The sequence below is a fragment of the Bacillus rossius genome, chromosome 1, assembly GCF_032445375.1.
Source record: "Bacillus rossius redtenbacheri isolate Brsri chromosome 1, Brsri_v3, whole genome shotgun sequence".
Lineage (NCBI taxonomy): Eukaryota > Metazoa > Arthropoda > Insecta > Phasmatodea > Bacillidae > Bacillus > Bacillus rossius.
In genome coordinates this window covers 352,700,412-352,722,424 of record NC_086330.1, presented here as the reverse complement: position 1 = coordinate 352,722,424, position 22,013 = coordinate 352,700,412, and the positions used below count along the sequence as shown (strand labels likewise).

General features: G+C 39.0%; 1 protein-coding gene across 8 annotated transcripts in view; it reads left to right on the top strand.

The window, feature by feature from the left end:
• Positions 1–22,013, top strand: part of LOC134528233 (transcription factor 12) — a 500,640-nt gene that overhangs the window by 395,547 nt on the left and 83,080 nt on the right. Inside the window, exon 1 of one of the 8 annotated variants that reach the window (XM_063361656.1) lies at positions 8,367–8,690. The exons of the other annotated variants lie outside the window; for them this stretch is intronic. Coding sequence (XP_063217726.1) covers positions 8,469–8,690 — 222 coding nt within the window. The 5' untranslated portion in view covers positions 8,367–8,468. Of the gene's footprint in view, positions 1–8,366; positions 8,691–22,013 lie in introns of those variants that run through there. 8 annotated transcript variants of the gene reach the window in all.

Here is a 22,013-nt window from a genome sequence, read left to right as displayed (position 1 = left end):
GTATCGCTGTTATATTATCCAAAGGGAGGAATACTAGGGAGTGGAGTACTCGCTTCGAATACTTCATCGAATGTACTGGCAGTCTCGTCGTTGTTGCGTTGAACCAAGGGTTCACGTATTTGGTGACTAGATGAATGAGAATGAATTAGGGTAACTTTGTCTTTCCATTCAGTTCCATTAAGGCGACCCGCGTTTGATTCTCGGAGGGGTCAAACCAAGGATTCGTTTTCTCAAGTGGGAAGCGTGGCCTAATAGTTCGACGTCTCTTCTCGCGCCAGACCAAAGATGACGGCCGTCAATACCCATTCCTTTACAGTAACATTGTCGTTCCAGCTGGATTCAAGGAAACTGGGTAGTCAAGAATGGCTTTGAAGTAGGCAAAAATTGTATGCTTTTAGCAAGTTGACGACTTCAAAGACATTCTCCACACAAAGTTTCCTAGAATCCAGATGGAGCAAAATCTTTAATTGATCACTGTAATTGCAGCAAGGACCAGTATCTTCGTGTTATGTCGATTGATACCTGTCGCGAAGCGACAGGTACCGATTTTAAGGTCCCTGTCATTATCGAGGCAAACTGTTTGTAAGCACAGTAGGGACACTCGCATGGCGGCGGCTGCATTTCTGCGCATCGAACGTCAAACCGTTAATTGCATGTAAAGTTCTTGAAATATTGTAATGCGGCTCCACATAAATATTAGAAATAAGACAAGGAACTCAGTAAATTCATTCCAACCGACCGTTGTCACACTACCACGTTATTTGTTATATAAAGGGTTTGGAACATTTAGCTGTTTTGATTACCTTCAGGACAGACTACACAGTCCTGTTTATACACGGGCAAATAACGTCAATTAATTGACTGCTAGCCTTGTGAGTCGTCTCAACTTGTTTGCCTGTGATTCGATTTTCCTTTGTTTGGGTTTTTTTAATCGGCCAATAGTCGTCCAGATGAAGACAAGAGAAAGACAAGAGAAAAAGTAGCTTAAATGCATACATATTTAAATTTTAACCTATCGTGAAATAAATCCGCGAATTTTTCGGGTCTTGTAGACAGCTTACCTAACTTAACAACTCGTTAAAATGGTATGCTACTTTAATTATCAAAACACTATATATGAAATGATTTTAAAAATGTTAGTAAGTAAAAAAAAATTGGAACTTTTTTCTTTCGAAAAAAAAGTTAATTCTTTAGAATTACTATTAAATTGATTGGCATACAGAGGGAAAATAAAAAAAAAATCTTGCGGTTTCATATGTAAAGTATTGCTAAATAAAAAAGTCGCAAATATATACAAACACACACACACACATTATATATATACACACACACCTATAGCGTGGAGGGGGGGGGGGGGGTAACGGAGAGAGAAAGGGGGAGGGGCAGATAGATCTTCACATTCATTCCTCCAGGGCTCCAATCTCTTCTCATCAGCGCGTATCATATTTAATGACCATGGTGTCGATGAAATATACAATCCTTCCAATCATCCTATCGTCGATGTAACATTACAAAATCCTTTTTCATGGTATTTTGTTTGTGAATTATCGTGAATTTTGTTTACGTCTATAAGGTACTTTGAAGTACCTTAGACACGTAAACAAATGCTTAGGCCTAATACGGCGCGTTTTTAAAATTTTTAAGGAAAACTTGCATCCGCTCGTGATTCACGCAATACATAAAATCCTACGTAAACTTCATTTTTTTTTTTTTTTTTTGTCGATTGTCCGCGAGGCCTGTGGACTGATGACGAACCAACGCGCGTTGTGATATTTTTCGTTTTTATCCGTGAGGCTTGCGAGCCACCATAAATCTATGAAGTACAGGAAAGCAACCGCTGAATAATTTGTGTGGTTTTTGAATAACCTATGTACTAGGAATACATTACTACTTTTTTTTTTCACGGATAGGTTAAATATTTATTTTCAGTATTTAATTTCTTTGTTTAAATCACTTAAAACTTCCGCTGATAAAAGTTCATATTTATTTAAATTAAATATGCAGTGCAATATTTCGTTTCGTCAATGTTGCTAAACTTGTGCATGCCATAGCTAACACGAAAACTCGTTTACGTTAAACTTCGGTTTTAAAATGTGTGTCTTATTATTAAATACAACGATGTTAAAAAAAAACGTGCTCTTAAAAGTGTCACTCTTTTTTAATAATAATTGTAGTTAAATACATCGCAAACCTTTTGTTCGTTTCATAACACCAACTGGGGATATAACGTAATAACGGCTTCATAAATACCATTTGAAATGTGTGTTCATATACCGTCACAATGTCTTCAATAATCGCAGTTGAACGAAAAATGTTGCGTTCGTACTCGTGAAGCTTCTTTCTACGTTGATCTCCACGACCGTTGTTTACCGTGTCTTATATCGCAATATGTGTGTTTATAATCACCATCTGTCGCCGCCATGGACTAATGATACAGAGCGATTCTTGTTTTTTGTGAGCGAGCTCATTACGTTTAAACATTAACATGAATAATCTCACAATTTGTTAAAATCTAAATCCACAAGATATCAAATGCCAAACACCAACAGGATTGATACGAGAGCATACTAAGCGATAAGAGATTTTATAATCGCAGCAACGTACTTACTGCTCCGTCATGACGCACGGTTATGACTGTTTCATTGGAAGGCATTCAGTGCTGGACATAAAAATCTATATTTCTACTGTGTTGTTTGAGCGCGATCTATATCCAAATTTGATTTAGCTAGTCTGTGGTTGTCACACGTTGGGAGTAATGAAAATGTGGATGTATTACATAAAAAGTATTTAAATGTATTTAGGTTATCTCTCAAGATTTATTGACGAGACAGGGAAAGTGTCTTAATTCAAAGTGTGGTAACCCTGTATTCTCTCGGAAAACCAATACGTAATCGTTTTGGCTAATAAAAACATGTGAGCAAGTCTTTAAGTATTCGCCACTGAAGTGTAATATCTAACCTCCGTAACGAGCAAATTCATGTTTTCTCATTTTGCAAATACACTTACAATATGAACATCGTAAACGAAATATATCGTAAAATTCTTTAAATAATGCCGAGCATAATAAATATACGCAAATTGTGTTTTCAGCTACGTTTGTGGACGCGAATAACACGTAGTTTCCGCATCCGCCGCTAGAATTCGCTTCTGGAGCAGCTACGACGACTATTGAATCATTTTGAGTCTCAGACAGAAACTTTAAACTATATCATGAAACGGCTCCGGTAAAACGCCAGTTTTGGACCCGATTTTAGACAAGGAATATTATTAAAATACTTCCGTCTTGTTAAAATCCACTAAACAGTTAATACTAATAAGTTTGCATTTGGATTTGTGAACTTTGGTTCGCGCCATCCGCCACAGATGGCAGCACCGTGGTTACACATTTCCGTTCCATTCACGAAATTGCCACGAAATTGCTCCTACCAAATGCTATGTACCGACAGCTAAAATGTTAACACATCAATAAAAGAAAATTTCCTATGGTTTTTATTGCACTAGTGATATTTCTCTCGGATAGTCGCATGAGTTTGTATTGCGTGAAAGTAAAGTGAAAAAACCGAATAAAGTTCGAAGTAAATACCAAGAACTCTTAATTCGTCGCGGTTTTAACGCGAGATAAGTCATGCAAATTACAAGCTAAAAAAAATGATAATCGTTCTACGTGTAGTGATTATTGTTATTATATGGTGTGTAATTCTCGTGGGTGGAGGGAGAGGGACTCGTCAGGGCCAGCCAGTCGCGGTTTCTTTGTCCGCCGGCCCGGAGGTCCACTTGGCCTCGGCGGCGACTGTACCCGCGACGTCTCGCCCCAGACTGCCTGGTGCCGGCGCAGCCTCCGGCGACTCGGCTCGGCTCGGCACGGCTCGGCTGCTGTCGTGCCCGGCACGGTCCGGCCCGCACTCCGACTATTTACATCGGCGCGAGGAGTCCCGCGTGGGCTTGGCTCCTCCTCAGGAATGTCGCTGCTGCCAACTTGACGGCCGTCGAGCCGCGTTACGCAACGTTTTACCTCCTTCCCCCCTTCTCTTTCTTTCTCTCTCTCTGTCTTATCCTTCTTGCACCCAGAGCTCCGTCGTAATATCAAAACCAAGCCTTGTGTAATAGATGTCGAAACCCATTTAGACTGCCCTTGTAACCCGAGCTATTCGCGAGACTGTTTGTGTACCAGAATAGAGAAATTTTTCCTTAGATAATGTTAGACCTACATTTCCTTAAAGTTCATGCAATCATTGTAGATCTTGAAATAATCTTTGGTGAAGTACTTAAGGTAAAAAAATGAATCCAGAAACTTACTTTAGCTTTTTTAATTACCAAGTGCAGTGTGATTTGCTGGTTACTGTATGTAAGTGGCGTTAGTCTAGTATCTGGAGTAAATTGCATTGTGTTTGTTAAACACGTGTTGAATTATATTCACGGATACGGATCTGTGTGATTGGCAGTACTCGGTGTATTATGATAGCGCGCTTGCAATTGTTTCATTCATTTTTTTTTTCCGCGGGATATTTTGCTAAGTGTTATGTTCACAACAACAGTAAAATGTCACGCAGGTGTTCCGACATTTTACATGTCACGAACGACGTTTAGAAAAAAAACGAAGGTTCTGCAAGAAGAGCGTTTGAAAATAAGTTCATATAAAATTAAATTACCAAACGTGGCTTGTGGGTAGTTGTTTGGCCGTTGGATTATGATTCAAAAAATATTTCAGGTGGACTGGAATACACTGTAGCTTGGTAACCACTAGACCGCGCGTCGGATACGCACCTGATTTCCGGCCGTTCAACCAGCTCCCCCCTCCCCTTCTGAATGTCCCCCCTTCATCAGAACGCCCTCCTGATTTCTGCGCCCTCGCCGCTTGCATTATTCGGCGGAACAGGTTCTGCTGTCGTCGTGTTTCAGCGCACCGCTGTCCGGATGGTCCGTTCGAGAGTGAAATGGCTGCCGCGGCAAACACTCCCTTGAGCGCCCCACGCGACCAGTGGCGTAGACAGAGGGGGGGGGGGGGGGGGGGCGCGTTTAGGGGTTCAACACCCCCCCCCTCCCCCTAGCACCAAATCTTTAATTAATTTCTTATTGATCACGTAAACAAATTTCATATTAAAATTAATACAATTGTTACCATTACAATATTTAAATTTAAGTACCGACAACTGTTAAAATAGCACTATTTTACACCTTCAATTCCAAATTTTCCCGTACCCCCCCGCTTTAATACGGGGGGGGGGGGGGGGTGCTTCTTAACACCCCCCATACACAAATCCTGGCTACGTCACTGCACGCGACACACGTTCCTCGAGCAGTTTTCGCGCGCCGCCCTTCCAAGAGATCCGACTCTGGGTATAAAAGTTTTGATTCCCGAAGTCTTAGCCCAAAACCGTATTAGAACGTGTTCTGATTTCATGCTGCCCGCAGAGCAGAAGTCGTCAAGATGGAGGACACTCGTGTGGCCACATAAACCCGAATGTATCAACTTTCGTGAACATTAATGGACGCACCGAACGTATTTGGTTTGCCAAATGAAACTTTATGATAGTGAAACTACTCTGGAATATAGCTGGTAAACTTAATAGTCATAGCAATACGTAATCACAACTTTTAAATATGTAAAAAAAAAAAAACTAGCATTACTACACTAGGTACTGGATTCCTACATCATTACCAAGGTATGGAAAATTTCAGTAGCGGGTTGGAAAGCCTGCGGTTACAAAGATAAAGAAGTTTTACTGTCGTGGTGCATATCTCGCCAGTGGAAAACTTGTACTTTTTTTAACAACATATTACTGATTTATACAAATTGAGCTCCAAAAATAATAAAAAATAAGTATATATTATTTGTTTACCTAATAGCTATAATACTTTAAATACGTAACTCATGCTAAGTACGTCTTATAGTAAATATAAATTATGTAATCACAAGTACGAGTAACTTAAAAATTATTCTCTTATTAAAAACCTACGTTCATCTGGAAATTGAATGTTTATTAATTATAATTGAATAAACGAGCACTTCATAGGAACTGCACACCTGTTAACTTAAATGAAAATGCAAGATGGTTTTCTTTCACTAAGGATGCAATCTTATTATGGAAACTACTATCTTTAACTATGCTTTTTTATTTGTCTCGGTTAATAAATAAATTATTAGTTACAATTTCTCAGAGTAGTCTTAGTAAGTTAGCAGATATTCAATTAAAATTTTTAACTAATGTGAATCGGTAATATTTTGAAATCTTACAATGAAATTGGCACAATTATTACTGTGAATTAGTGTAATGAGCTGTCTATTAATGTCATATTATGACTAGCATAAATAAACTACTTTGAAGCAAACTTATATTCTCTTGTATCCATTAGTTTTATATTTCTAGTATTCCAAACTAATCTACCAAGGAAAATTCGCTTTGTTAAGTATACAATTTTACTTTTTTTTTTAATACTAAGACTGATTTGGTATATTTTTTGCAAGTGACTGGTAGAAGATAAAATATGAAAATTTATTCACGAAGTTACATAATTTTAGAATATATAGCGGTTATTTTCGTATATTTTCGGTTAAATGGACAGATACAAGTTTAGCTATTCCCACCTCGAGATGCTTTCTTTGGTCTGCAACTGTGTTGGTTGGCTTATTGTTATCGTGTGTCTGGAGTAACGAATTATTTCTTCTCTTTTGCTGTACAAACTGTCATGCCCACCTTTATACCCATGGGTTTAACAGAAGGCATAGCAGAAATTAGGTGTCGTGTAGGGCGGGCTTTAGCACATCCACGCTCAAGGTTCAGTTCCTGGTGGTGTCAAAGGCGGATTTTTTTTTTCGCGGGTGGTAAAGGTGGTGTAAGCCTGCGACTTCCGTTCACCTCCTACCGCCCTTCTTCTTTCTGCCGGTTCATCCCGTCGCCGCTTTATCTCACCGGTTTACCTTTCATCATTCTCACATAACTGCAAAGTCGAGACGTTCCATTCCATTCCAGGGCTCTCACGTAAGACCCTAGCGGGCTTATTCCTCCGATCAGAGCCAGTAACGATATAACCGCTGAAGACATGAACAATTTGTATTGAAGATTTTTCTGTGGTCGTATCTTGAATTAAATTTTAAAAAATTCCCCCCCCCCCCCTCTTTTGTAATCCACTGAAGACTAATATTAGCGATAATTGATAAATTACTACATTGATAATTTCTAAAAGTGCCCACGCACGTTCCCACGTGTTTTACGAACGTCTTTTATAATTTTAAACAAGGCCTACCTTTTTTAAAAGACAAATTAATCCTTCGGTATTGATCTCAGTTATTGACCTATATTGCTGAGTTGCAACTCTACAATATTTCAACAATTTCTGTACAATTCGCCACTTAACGTACGAGAAATGTTCAGGCACTAGTTGTAATCAGTAGAGAAAAACTACTAAATTTGAAGAGAAAATAAAATATTATAGATTTTTAAATGTGACTTCCGATACAATTTTCATAATTTTTTTAACGCATTTGATGTCTTTTTAAAACTCGTTTTTGTGGTGATTGGTAGACTTTTTATTATTATAACAACTTTTAGCATGTGATAACAGTGTTTTAGATATCTGGTTTTATTGCATTTAAAACCTAACTTTATTAAATTACAGCTTGTCTTCGCTGTCACAGTCAACTTTACATTTAAAAATGCAAGATATGGCGGATCGCATAATTTTAAAGAACAATTACTAATTATAGTTGTATTGTATATTATAGGTATATGAATCAATTTTAGAACATTTGTTGGTCCAACGTGACAAGTTTACTTATTGAGCGTGTTCCGTTTAAATTTTATTATTATTTCCGCCGACAAATTTGTACTATCATCTCCAGAACATGTGTGCATAGTGATGAACGTAGGTTGTTATTGTGGATTGTAAGTATGTTCAACAAACATTCAGCAAAAATCATTTTGTTGCCGGGAGTCTTTTGAAGATGTGTTGGTGAAGAATCAGAACAAAAAATCTACCTGCAATTCCAGACTAATATGTTGGTAGATATTAGGCTTTAACTAGGTATGAAAGCCTAAGGGCATATGGTTTGTGCTCCTACATCCTTGATGGAATTTTAACCCCCATATTTTCTCGACATCAAATGTAAAGTTGATTTAAACTTCAACTTTACTTTGCCACAGTTCGAGACCGCGAAGGTCCACTTTTGCTTCCGCTAATTCGTGTTGCGTATACGTAAACTGCGGCGTTGAGGCCGGAGGCGTGACGTCATGCGCGGCGGAGGAGCCGCGCGCGCGAGCTCCCCTTCCCCTCCCTCGCTTTCGGCGTTATCTCCTCCTCCCTCCGCTACTTCTCCCCGTCCCGCAGGCGGTTGGCAGCACTGCCGCGCGGAGTCGGCCGGCCACTCGTGCCCGCGCGGGGAGGGAGCACGGAGGTGCTCGTGGCTCGTAGCTCGTAGCTCGTAGCTCGTACCGCTCGCGCAGTCCGATGACCGACTGACCGCGGCCGCGATGATGCGAGGCGGCGGCCAGCAGCAGCAGCAGGCGTACGGCGGCAGAGCCGTCTCCCGCGACGAGTACATCAGCTCCAACTTCCTGGTGGGGTCGTCCTCGCCGCCGTGCTACCACCACCACCAACACCACCAACACCAACACCAACACCACTTCCAGCACCCGTACCACCAGGCGCAGCGCCAGCACTACTGGAAGTACGGCAGCGGCAGAGAGAGCGGGGTGAGCCACTTTGTCCGCCGTCGGAGCTGCCCTCGCAGCCGACTGCAATGTCCCCGTGATTCATTTAGCACGTCAAAAGAACCTGGACACAACTGAAACTTCTGGCACAACAATTAAATTATCATCGTAAGTTCAATACCAACGAAAAAAATATATATATTCCCACCAGGACCCAAAATAATTGTTTGTATTGTGATGGCACTATCAATATATACACAATCATGCCATCAGTCTTAATGCATAAAATTGGTCACGTGATTTCACAAACTTGTATCTTCCCTTATCGGCAGCACCAACTGCAGTTGTTATCTTGTTAGCTTATTTTTCACAATAAAAAAAAAAAACAACCTCTCTGTCATACTCATCGCCATGTTATCAGTTTGGCTTGTGACCTTGACGCCACTTCTGCTGTCCTTCGCATCGGGGCAACGTATTCAGAACTTCGTTTGCCCCGCCCAGATCTTGCGAGTATTCTGGTTTCTATAAAGTGCTGATTACGACTGTTTAGTACGGAACGACCATTAGGTGCTCGTAAATGTCGTCACGTCGAAGGCCGGTTGCGAACTATTGCCAGATCGTGAGCTGTCGAAAAGATTTGAACGGATGGCATCTACGTCACCAGGACACGTGATACGCTATTGTAAGATGTTCTAGCGTCGAATGTTTGCGGCCCTGGTAGTAGAGTGGAAGTAGGGATGACTGTTGTCCCGTCTTCTTTGGATCTTGAATTATTGTTTGTGACGCTGTGATGTTCCGTCGGGGAGGGGAGGGGATAACGTCGACGGAACGGAACGTAACAAAGGAACTTGTGGTTTCCTTCTATCTGTTCTCGCGTTCTTTTTGAGAACACGTAATGCATGACGAGTTCCGGTGAAGCATGATCTCAGTTGTTAAAATGTATTTACAACGTTTGACAGCGATGGCACTTGAAATAGTAAAGAATAATTTAAATTAAGCAAGTGAATGCTCTTTAACTGTTTATTATCTTGTGAGATAAATGCGAGGGAGTAGTTCATATTTAAATATTTTGTGATAATTTTATTTTTTGTTCGTGCTTATTGTGTCTGTTACGCGCGTAATCTCACCAATTGTGCGAGCGGTGAAGGCGGTTGGGGTGAAGAAATGCCTTATTGTTGCTTACTAGCTCTGTCTTTGTGTGTAGGCTAATCATTGAACGCTTATTCACTAAATTTTAATTTAAACGTAAAAAAAGAACTTGCGTGGATACCCCTTCTCAAATTTTGAATCACATATTTGATTTGTACCTTTGTGAAATGTAGGTAATTTTTATAATCCTCGTAGACCGCATTATTTCCTAGGTTATGTAATTTTTGCATAATTAATTGTCAGTTTGTTTGATTTTGAGTATTACAAATAAGAAAACTTATCTAAGTAATGAGCTTTGAAAATTGAGATATTTTGATCCACCGTTCATATTTTGTTAAAACGAGACATATATTTAATATGAATTATGAATTTCCATAAAGTATGGGGGGAAAATTGAGCATAATCGATATTTACAATCATGTTTAATTTGCCAATGACATATCTTTAGATTGTAACATGCCATCACAATATTGTTTCAGAAAGTAGGCTTCGTTCATTTTTCTTGTTCGTGTGTGTAAAAACCAAAATATTGAACTTTGAAATCGTTATTCAGACATAAACTACAAATCACAAAAAAAAAAAAAAACTATAATGTTAAAAGTAAGCCGTGTGTGGCAGACCATAGAAAATTGAATTTTGGGGTTTTAGGTAAACCTAGTGTTTATTGATTCACAAATGATATACTAAAAATAGTTTTAATGCGAAGGCTACATACGAACGGTTATTTTAATGAAAACCTTTATACTATATTGTAAGCTGGCAGTACGTGCTAAGTCTGACATAAAATCTGGCTTAAAGTTCATAAAAATAATTAAATGACTAGTTCGGAGAGAAAGAAAAATATTTTATAATTATTTTACTAATGTATTATGTTGTGCAAAAACACGAAATAGTACAAGAGGGAATAATTAAGATACTTCTCGTTGAACGGGCCTCCTAACATCGAGGTTGGCTGGCTGAGGAGTTGTAGGCATTCAAAATCGCAAGTGAGACGCGTTATTTATAGACGTCCTGGCGATGGCGTGGACTAGATTCCTCCTAACCTCTTGGTCGGATGCCGCCACATCGCAGGAGGGCTTGTGCGTCGTGTTGTCTCCGGCCCACAACAGGTGTTAGGTGTTTAGGTGTTCCCCCGTGAGGCGGTGGGCGGGTGGCTTGTAGCCTGTATCGGGGCCCATGCCACGCCCGTCCATGCTCTCAAGGTCGATGTCTCGGCAGAGCATTGTTCTCTCCTCGAACCCTGCCTCTTTCCTGCAGGGCTTTGTTTTGTGCATCACCCGAGGGATTCAATTGGATTTCTAAAGAGGTTCGCTTGGAAACGGGGGAAGCATTTCCCACTTGCAAGTTGTGTTTCCCATTCTTTACTATATGCATTTCCCCCCCCCCCCCTCAAATCGTTGACGCAGCTTAGCACGATTTCGGAATTAATTAAACGGTAACGTAACCCATGGATAGTATGTACAATCAAAACACGAGAATGTCTTTATGACGTCTTAACTCGAATAGCTGCAAGGTATTTGTCATACCATCATATTTCAGTGCGCACACGGTTGAGATTAATAACCGATGAGCAAAAAATGTAATGCTTTAATTAGACAGTTATTAAATTGGGACAGGTGAGATTCTTTAAAAAAAGAAAAAAAAGAGAAATTTTTCTGAAACTTAAATTACTTACCTTTTTTATCGAATAAATCTAATGTTTTAATTGTTTATTATCGCTATAAAGCCCCCCCCCCCAATATATTTATCATAATATATTTATCTAATTGTAATAATAAATTTGTAGTATAAAATAATATATAAATGATAGTCTAATTTTATACAAACAGCCGTTACTCAAACTTCCTTTTTATCTTTGAGATGTAGATGGGTTCGAACGTTTTGTCTAAATAGCTCCGGTAGTACTTAGTGATCCACATTACAGGTCTTCATTTTTAACTACGTACAGTATTTATTATAGTTTTAGTTTTAAAGTATTTTTAAAACAATTTATGTGCAGATATTACAGTATTAATTAACATTATTGTTTATTTGCAATGAGTCTAGCATCTTGTACTTGGATTTATGTTTACTCTGATCTGTCATTATGCGAACATTTTCCAAACGGAATAGATTATGTAACATTAAGAAAGTGGTGTACTGAACTTTAGTAACTAGGAGGTATGCTCGTGTGCATAAGAGTAAATGTAAAATCACTGAGTTTAGAGACAACACATGTCGTGGGGAGGGATGTAATCTTTTTATTCCTTCTTTTTTTTCGGATTATCTATCTTGGCCCAGAACTTTGCGGAGCCTTATCGAGGTGCCTGGTGTGGAGGGGGGGGGGGGGGGTTTATGGAACCAGCTAGGAAACTGACATTTTGACGATGGTTTTAATTTATTTTAAGAAATTTTGATGTTACAAGTGCGTTGGTATTGAAAAGGCTAGTGCGGAAGGTGATTTTGGAGTCGCTATATATATATATATATATATATATATATATATATATATATATATATATATATATTGTTGCGTGAAAAGGCCAGGAGAAAGATTTTAAAGCTAACGAAAGATGCTTGCTTACAGGCCACGGTGAAGTATCGGCCATATTGTATACTCGGTTCACACTAACTGCGATACAGGTTATTATTTCAGCCCTAAAGCCCACACGAACCTGCATGCATTCCAACTCCGGTTCATGCTTACCTCATGTCGCATCATTTACTCTTTCGGTGGTGGCGGGGGGGGGGGGGAGGGGGGTGGAGGTTGCAGGAGGTGATAGAGCTGTCCGTAACCTTAAATCCAGTAGGCAGTCCCTCCCTATTCACTTCTCCCTTAGTCCTCTGTGAACGGCGGAACTACTTATTCCAAATAAATTTCCCCCGCTTCTAAATGTAAATCCGTCTGAAGGTCCAAAAGACTGCAACAAACTGTATAAAAAAATAAGAAAATAATTTTTCACACACAGAAATATAGTGATCTTATAGTATTGTTTTCTTTGTAGCTTTTTAATCTCGATGTATTGCTCTTGGTTTGATTTTACTTCATATCTCCTGTTTTTGTGGCTGTTGTTTTGTTGCTTATGGTTCTATATTTTACTACGTATTATATGTAGGGTTTTTGTATGTTTTTATTTTATTCAATTTGTTGTTTTTATATTTTACTGTTAATATTTTAATTTCCTTTTTTTTTTTTTTTTTTTTGTGATTTTTCATTCGTTGGCTTTCTACGTTCATAGATATTCTTCGCATGCTTGTTACTTGTCGGCTTTTGTTCGGTGATAATATTTGACAGGTGTTGTAAGGGACAAAGCCTTCGACAGCTGAGTATTGTGACGTAATAAATACAGATTCATATAGCACCAGACTAGCTAATCACGTACCAGTAATTATTTTGTTCTATCCAGCTGTCAAAATCTGGATGTACAGAATGTCCCATAATTCACTGTCAAGCAGAGAATAGTTGATAGGTCAATTAATCATGGTTATGAATTTAAAAAAATCAAAAAAGTGTCGCATTCGAGAGTTATATGCATTGTTTAAAAAAAATTAATTCTCACCCTGCACCAAATTATTATTATATTCAAACTAAAAAAAAATATTTCTCTACCTTATAAAGTTATTTTCTTTGAATAGCCATATTTTCAAATAACTTGCTAAGTTAGCAAAGTTTTATTTATACGGATTGACTATCTAGTCAAATTAACCTGATTTTTTTTTTTTTTTTTTAAATTTTTGAAAGTTACAGTATCTAATAATTTAATATGCGGTGGGGTTTTAAAAACTTTAATTTCTGCTTTTTAATTCATAACCGTAATTTACTGGCCTATCAATTATTCTCGGCTTGACTTTGAGGTATGGGATATTCGGTATATAGTTCGGACGCATTCGGTACGTTTTTGAGGTTATAAATTTTTGCATCGTTCTGTTTGTCCGATTTCAGTGAAGTAATTACCTCTTAGATGTAACACTTTTGACAATTGATTTATTATTTGTGAACAAAGATACATGTCAGTGTTCACAACATCTGATCTGGATAGTTTTGTTTGCGTCTCGCGCCCTGTGACGAAAATTCCGCTTGTGGGGGGGGGGGGGGGGGGTGGAAATTGCCCTACAAATTTGTGTAGATGTGTAGACTACAAATAGCGTGAAATATAAGGCAAATATAAAAATAATCGTGCAGTGTGGTCTAAGTGACTAAAAACGGCACGGTATATGTCACTTAATCTGTTTTTTTTATAACTTTTTACTAAAACCTGATAGATTTTTTTTAAGAATTGAGATAATACAACAGCAAAAGTAAAGTTCGGTTTCTATATTTTGTCATATAATTTTTGAATATTGTAATTTAAAAAAAAAAACATTTAAAAGAATTTTTTTTTTAAGCCATTGGAACTTGGACACTATATTGGTCTTCAATTACAGTACTTAAATAAAACATCGACGGACAAGGGTGAAGCACACGAAGTATGAACAGATTTAATTTAAAACGTTGCAAATGGAGTGTCACGTATGCAAAACAGGTAGTGTATGTATGGTACGTTGGAAAGGGAAAGCCTAGACACGTGACTCGGTGTCTATCATAGCGCGGCCGGAACCTCGGGGGTGTGTTGAGGGGGCGGCGAGGCCGCGAGCCTCGTATGAAAGGCACCGCGAAACACCGTTTAAACCGCACTAAACCTTGACGTGACTGAAATTTGGACTTAATCTCTCTCTCTCTCTCTCGCTCTCGCTCTCGCTCTCGCTCTCGCCCACCCACGACGCCCGTTGCGCACTCCCCCCCCCCCCCCCCCCCCTTTCTCACTGCCACGACTTGCACCATGCTTTGTCGACCGTCGCGCTTTTTGGGGGTCCCTACGGCGAACCACCTCCGGCGACGGTTGAGTTGAGTGAAGATGGTGATTTATGGGTTGGGGCGTGTGTTTAAGCAGTGTGCCGTCGTCTGTGTTTCGTGATTGGTCGAGTTTCTTTCAGGTACACATCTACTTAGTCCAGGAAACGAACACATAATGAACTTATAGTTTAAACAGATCACTAAAAATATAAAAAAAATTACATTTAAATTTAAGTTTTTTGTCCAACTGCCAAATAATGCACCACAACTCTGTATAACTATAAACGTGGGTTGCTTGATATCATTTGTCTTAAATTTTCGATCACTAATTTTAGGATGTAGTCATTACGAAATTGAAAGAAAAGAGCACCCCACGCTTTTAGGCTATGAGTTGATACACATGTTAAAAGGTTATGTTTGAGTTCGATTTTGTGTAGTTTTTGACAGGAAAGACCATCAAAAGTTGATTATAAAATGTCCAGATTGTCTTAAAATTAATCTCAGGCTTTTTTATCGACCGACGAGTCAATTAAGCGCACCTACTGGACGTCTAAAATTAGCTTGATTGGCAAGGAAAACTCTTGAACATAGTTTTTTTTTTTCGGGTCATAATAATTATAGAAAAATTTTGGCTTCCGCTGTTGTGCTGCGAGGTCGGATAATCCTCGGCGTGTGATATGGGGAAGCCTACAACTCAAGTAGTTTCGGTTCCCTGCAAGAATTTCAGAAGATATCCGAAGTTTTGCGTTTTGGTATTAACGCCACTTCAGCCGCTAAATCGGAAGTTTCCAATGAAAACAAGCATGTTGTGACTAACCTAACCTAACCCTTCGATTTTTTTTAATTTCAATTTTTGAGAGAAATCCGAAGTTGCACGAACGTGGTAGGGAACAGAAACTATATGAGTTGTAGGCTAGGAATTACTTTTTTTCCTCCGTAATATTTACAATTTACTATACTAAACAATGTATTTATTAATATACTCACTGGATATGTATTTATCGCGAGCACGTTTCGTGACGAAATACCCTGCAATCCATTGTAGCGTCTTCCTGCACTTGGGATTATTGTAACAAATATTTTGTTCGCGGCATAGTTATTTCACGACGAACCACGAACGTTTTGTATTGAAATATGTGTTTCCTCATTGGTAGGGGCATGCATTCTTCGCGAGATAATCTGAGCGCTCATTAGACTGTAATAAGATATGCCCGCGCTAGCGATTGTTTCCTTGTAATTGGTGCGTTTGCTTACGAACTGGATGGCTGCGATTGTTGTGCTGACAGTAGACATGTAGGCTACCTGAAATAAACCCAGCCAACCTCAAAACTCGGACAATACTGCAAAATTTTACCATACAGATGGTCTGGAAGTCTTTCCGCAAAAATTACATGATCCTACTGATTGTTATTGACAAGCGAGGAGCAAGTTTATTTCACGCATCAGGGTCAATACTCTGGTTATTCGGTTTGTCGAAATCTATGAAACAGAAAAATTTTGCCACTTTTTTTTTTCAGTGGTATATTAGCTAATACGGAGTGTCGGATAAACAAGACTCTGCCGTACGATTAAAAAATCAAAACACTCGCATGCGCTCATCTGCAATCCCGAGTTTTTTTTAGTAGTGACGGTTATGTTTATGACTGTAAACTATATAAATGCATACGTATTCCATACCAAGATTCAAATTCTACTGCTCGATTTTTTTTTTTAATTGATACACCCGTAGCTTTATTGTTCCGTTCCGAAGTTTTCGCTCTGTATAGCCATATACTAGCTCTGTTACTGACCGGCTTTGATAGTGTAACTTGGCCGTTTTCATTCCCAGCGAATGAGGACGGTTACGTATTCTATAAAGGTCGATGGGTAGAAAATAATGACCGTAACTTAGTTTTAGTCGCTGTGACCAAATTGGGCGTGGCGCTGTTGTGTGGACCGTTGTGAAAGGTTCTCAGAGCTGTGTGATGACGCAAGCGGAGCGTACCTGCTCGCAATAATCCGCGGGGTTCGCCCGTGGAAGTTCTAGCTACCTTTTGCAAAGTATTATATTAATTAGTGAAGTTGGTACAGTTGGTTCATTCATAAGACGTGTAACGTGGAACATCAAAATCCGCCCTTAGTATCTTGCATGTAGTCGAGGCTAGATCTTTTTCGTTTTTCATAACGGCTCTAACTGTCTGGCTAACTACAGGTGGCTTCATTTAAATATTTTTACGAGTGGGTCCACAGTTTACTCTCCCCGCTGGAGCTTTGCTCGTTAGTGGCTCTCACGACCGCTCGTCTCTTAACGCGCACCTCTGTACCAACACACTGCGTCGCACTACTCTCACTCGTCCGCACACACGAGCTCCCGCCGCTCGCCGTCCGCTATCGCTTCTCTACCCCCGCATGTAAGTACTTGCCAAGTCTTGTCATGGGAAGGTCTCGTAGCCCCCCTACCCCCCTCCCTCCCTGAGTGTCACGTCATCAGAATCCCCGACTTAACTTTCGAAGCTCCCAGAACAATGGCGTATTAGTTACGCCACTTCGCGCAGTCGGGGCTCTGGAAACGCTCCGAACCCTCGAAAGATTGGCAGAATTCTCCGGGCTCAATGAGAATGATCTGGGGAAGAAGAAAGGCGTAGCGAGGCGCTGCTGCTAATCGGATTAGGCTTGTAGCGGTAATGGAGGGATGGACACTACCTACATTGCTGCCCCAATCGCAGGCAGGCGCGCGGCCTGGCTAGCCAACCCCATCGGTAGAATCTTCGCAACAATATGTTTAAATTCTCGTTGTGTGGTTTGTGTATTAATTTAAACCGTAGTGAGGCTATACTTATGTACTAAATGAGCAAATTATAAGGTCCTGTAGATTAAAAAAAAAAAGTCTCTTGGGCGAAAAAATATATCACAACACTTCTAAAATTAAAGTAGGTAACTCTTATTCAAATTTGAGTAAATTTTGAAAATAAAATAACTTTGTCAAAGTGAATATATTCTCTTTAAAACTGAATTACTGTGCAGTGGATTAAAGTTAAACTGAACACTTAAGTATCAATTCCTGCAAATCATATTTGTACACAATGGCTCGAAATTTTACCCTGACTTACATTCAGGGCCGCAACTAGGGGGGCGCAAGTGGGGCATACGCCCCGGGCGCAAAGCTGTGGGGGTGCCGAAATCGCCGGCTTGCATTGTAATTCCTACTACAACTGATAGTGGGTTCATACATGGAAGTTACAGTAGCACAGAAACTGTTACATGTAGGTATGGAAAATGCTTAAATAACACAATTTTTCCGTGGGAGGGCCCCCGGACCCCCCGCTTTATTGGTGTGGTATGTGCAAAAAAAAGCGGGGGGGGGGGGGGGGGCGCATGAATCCATTCATGCCCCGGGTGCCAGAGACTCTAGTTGCGGCCCTGCTTACATTTACTACAGCTGGTAACATATTGGGATGGGGGCCACTATAGTTGAGTGGTCATATTCCTCCAATGCGATCGGAGTTCGATTACAGGCATGTTTGAACCTTAATTTATTTGGAAAACGTGGCGGACTTTGCCGTGAGTCGGTGGGGTTTCTCTGGGTGCTCCCTTTTCTCATCCACTAATTAATTCCGACAATGCCCCATTCTCGTGTCATTACATCTCATCGTCTCTAATGACCTCAATTTCTACCAGAAGTTCAACGCCCATTATTTTGTAATAACAAATTAGTAAATGGAAGAAAACAATAAGTTGTGTTAAAAATGCTCATTTTAGCTTAAATTCAATATCAGAGTGTTTGCGATGAATTTTTTATACGCTTTGATGAACAACGTTTGACTAAGATGTTAAACTATAGAGATGTGATATCCAACTAATTTTCTTTTGCCGGGCGCACGTGGACAAGTCCCGAAAACACATCAATATTTGGAGATGATGCAGTAAATTTAAAGATTGAGTAGCTTGGGCTTTTCGTGGACAAGATACGCGTGTGTCGGTTCCTAGTTTCAACGTTGGCCAGCAGGTCGCGGTGGCGAAACCGAGAGTTTAAATATAGATTGAGGTAGTTGGTTGGTCGTGCGAGTGATTGCCTTTCAGGCGTGTTCCGCGGAGAGAGTTAATTTAAAAAGAGGATAAATACAAGGTACGATAGAGAAATTTTTTTGTAATGGCTCGTAGATTGAGAAGAAAAAAATATAGCTTGGACGTGATCTGGGACAAAACGTTAGATCGGGCTCCGTGGTGTTACTCGCTGTATGACTTCGCGTGCGGAAACACGGAACCGATGTGTCGCGAGGAGAAGAGTGCTGCGTCCGAACAAGACGCTCTTTTCTAAACTCTTCCTCCTTGATCGTCTTCCGACACCACACGGCGGTTTTTTCAGGTGCCTTTAATATGCCACAAACGCTTCCAAGTGTGCTCCTATGCAAACAGTAACTCGAAATATTCTTCGGTTACGATGGTTTCCTTACTATCATCATCAACACTAGAGTTGTAAGGCGTCCGTTGAAAAATGGTGAATACAACAAACACTAATTTAATGTACACGAAATATTTATTAAAAATTATTATTTTTTAATATTGTGCAAATGAAAATTATTTTTTTTCATATATAATGACAGGAAATTGTGTTAATGAAGAGCCTCTTGAAAAACTGCATTGCGTGTGAATTGTCTCATTCAATAATAATCTTTAATAAATTAATAACGACCTACTTAATCAAAATTCATTTTACTTACTTTGCGAACTTGATCAATCAAATTCGAAAAGTAAAATAATGATTAAAAACTGAAAGTTTAAAGATTTTCTTTAACTTATAGCTCCATCTTTTGATGAAAATGCACTTCTTAACGTGTGTAAGGCAGCAAGTGCAGGCTACCTGCAGTGTGCCGGTCTCAGACTCCTGGTGGGCGACTTCCCGTCGCACGCTGGCATTCTGCAGGCAGGCGCTCGCTGTCTTACAGCGCTACAGAGTCAGTGATGAGCGTCATTATATGTTAAATGTTACTAATGAGATATAATTGAGAATATTGTATTTTCATTTCTAATTTAATTTGTGATTCAGTACTACGAAAGAGTAGGACACCATGTTGCAAGGTATTAATTTGTTTAAACTTTATTTACTCGCATTTTTTTTTCTAGTGGCAGCGATTTCTTAATGAAAGTCTTAACACAGTATTCTTTGACTTCTTACTATACAAACATAATATTTTCAAGATAATAGTTTGTTTTTTTCTGAAATAGACTTTTTATATGAAATTAACCTTCCTATACATAATGCTATGAGTTCTCTGTACCATATTTCATTTAAAAAAAAAATATATATACATTATGTTTTCTACCCCCGAGGCAGAGTTTTTATTTACGGTGGTATGTAGAGTTAATAATAATTTATATATATTTTATATATTACTGTTTGATTATAAACTAATTAGGTACATGTGAAATTTCTTGACCCGATCATTCGGCCCCTAGGCTACTGTAAAACACACTTATGGGCCACTTAAATTAAGTTCTTTTTTTTTTTTTAATGGACTCGTAAGTAACAACAGGATATGTGGTGCTGGAGATACGGTGTCCTCGTGTCGTGTAGAGCTAACTGACGACCGAGTGAGTTTTGTTTGTAAGATAATCGCACCTGTACAAACACGCGGTAGCCTTTTTTTTGTCACGTCATTTCACGAGTGAATGCGTGTTTTCTATTGGTGACGCAGAAATGTAAGCAACCCACGTAACCGATGGTTGATACGAGCTGGTAAAGTTTTTGAAGTAACCGACACGATGACACCAGTGTTACAGCGCGCTTTTGTTTGAAAGTCTTCTTACTGGCTTATTTATACATAAGTAGTTAATATAAAATACGTCGAAAATACAGCGCTTGAAACTCTTTTTTACCTCTTAAGAGGTATTTTATTCAGTTAATAATGTTTTATTTAAAGTAGGCTCTAAAGTTCCTTAAGCTAGGGTTTTGAATGGGTTGTGAAATAATTCACACCTGTTTGTGTATTTATACAGATTGATTTTGAATTCGACCAACAATTTTCGGCTGTACATTCATCACAACATGACGACTAATGATCTAAAGTGCATTCCAAGACTGGTGTTAACGTCTTCGAAGTTGCAGCTTAACAACATTCTTAGTGTCAAAAAAAAATAGAGACCAAATAAGATAAAACACTGAGCGTGTGGGTTATGTTTAATTGAATAATGTTCTGCAACCATCAACAATTTTGGGGCTGTATAAAAAAAATGTTTCGTTGGAATAATCGGGAGTAGCGCCTTTATTTTCCACATTTTTGTAACTTTTTACTATTTCCAATTATTTCAATTAAATTATTGAAAGTGTATAACTTTATTCAAATAGACACAATCCAGACGCCAAGTGTTCCATCTTAAATACTTTCTCTATTATTTAAAATAAATTTTGTTCAGCTTCAACTTCAAAGACGTATACAAGACTTGAGAAGCACTTTACACAATTAGTCGAATATGAGTTTTCAACTTATTTTGTTGTCATGAACCAGCAGCCATCGTTTGTCGGGTCGAATTCAGATTCACCCTGTATATTTACACAAGTGTAAAATAATCCGTGACCTATTTCAAGATACGTGTAGTTAATCTGTGCTCCATTTAAATTGTTTATATAAAGTTAGGTTATGTATATTTAAATTTTTTAAAAAAATACAGGGGCCGGAAAACAACCGCCCCCCTCCCCCAAATACCCGTTTTCCTACGAACTCAACCGAAGGATATTAAAATATTAATATATATTTCGTCCCTTTTAATCAAAATCGAAAGTTTCGTGAGCAGTGAAAGTCGGAACGTAAAGCTGCTTTGCTCATTATTGATTTAAGCTGCCGCCATCACATAATTAGTGGAAATAATGTAGGTGGTAAGTCCACGTTCTGTGAAAGACATCTTCAATTTTTTTTTTTTTTTTTTTTTTTTGCTCTGAAGTAAAAATTTAAGAGAAAACTGGAGGAATAACCGGCGCGCACTCACGTACGATCGCTTCTTAGCGGGTATACTTGGTCGTTGCACCAGTATCTTCCACGCAATCAGTCCTTGACCGTGATAGCGTATCTGCTTCGATAAACATAACGGCGTTAGATGTAGTTTTTTTTTAAATTCCGTTTAGAAAATTCATTCAGCACGTGAAATCCTACCATGGATAAGTTACAAGTCGTGTTATTGTGAGAGAGTTCGTGAAAAATGCGTGGATGTGTGGTGACCAAGAACACACACACTTGTTGGCAAGGAAACAGACCCGGTAACATATGTATATTGCAATTTCTACCTATTTACTATTATATTTCGAATATTGGGAACTGCTGCCAATCAGAGTAATCTGTGTTAAGGTGTATTTAAAATGCTCATTATGATTCGTTGGGGTCCTGCGAATTATTTCATACCTAATCTCACCAAAAAATTTAGTTTACTTT